The 604-nt window shown below is 68.9% G+C and overlaps 1 protein-coding gene across 1 annotated transcript in view; it reads right to left on the bottom strand.

Moving 5' to 3' along the window:
- The window catches only part of MAF (MAF bZIP transcription factor), a 7,074-nt gene extending 6,476 nt beyond the window's left edge, over positions 1-598 (bottom strand). The window contains exon 1 of the mRNA XM_025045249.1: positions 7-598. Within this exon, the coding sequence (XP_024901017.1) occupies positions 7-445 (439 nt within the window). The 5' untranslated portion in view covers positions 446-598. The remainder of the gene's footprint in view (positions 1-6) is intronic.
- Between the last annotated feature and the right edge of the window lie 6 nt (positions 599-604).

Raw genomic sequence — 604 nt, 5'->3', positions numbered from 1 at the left:
AGGGGCCGGCGCCGGCCCCGGCCGCCGAGGCCAGCTGCTGCGCTCCGCGCGCGTAGCCATCGAAGCCACCCTGGAGCTGGTGGCTGTTGCTGATGAGCGCCTCGACCGCGTCCTCGGGGCTGAAGCCCAGCGCCTCCGGGTTCAGCTGCTGCGGGTAGCCGGTCATCCAGTAGTAGTCTTCCAGGTGCGCCTTCTGCTCGCTGCCCGAGCCCGGGCTGGGCGCCGAGAAGCTGGGGGAAGGGGGCACGGAGCTGCACGGTGTGCTCATGGGGGTAGAGGACAGCGAGCCCCCGGCGATGAGACGGCCGCACTGGCTGATGATGCGGTCGGTCTCCACCGGTTCCTTTTTCACTTCAAACTTCATCAGATCGAAGTCATTAACATATTCCATGGCCAGGGGACTGGTGGGCAGGTCGGAGTTGCTCATTGCCAGTTCTGATGCCATTCTCCTGCCGCCGCCGCCGCCGCCGCCGCCGCCGCTCCGCCAGATGGGCTGCAGGAGTGGGGCCAGCGGGCTGTGCTGGGTGGCCAGCGGGTGAGCCAGCTTGCCGGGCTGGGGCGCTTCTAGCTAGCGCGGCGGTGGCTGGCCCGAAACCTCCGAGCG

The sequence above is a fragment of the Pteropus alecto genome, unplaced genomic scaffold (assembly GCF_000325575.1).
Source record: "Pteropus alecto unplaced genomic scaffold, ASM32557v1 scaffold42, whole genome shotgun sequence".
Taxonomy (NCBI): Eukaryota; Metazoa; Chordata; class Mammalia; order Chiroptera; family Pteropodidae; genus Pteropus; species Pteropus alecto.
Note: the sequence above shows the minus strand (reverse complement) of the source record. Positions and strands in the feature narration are given on the sequence as shown.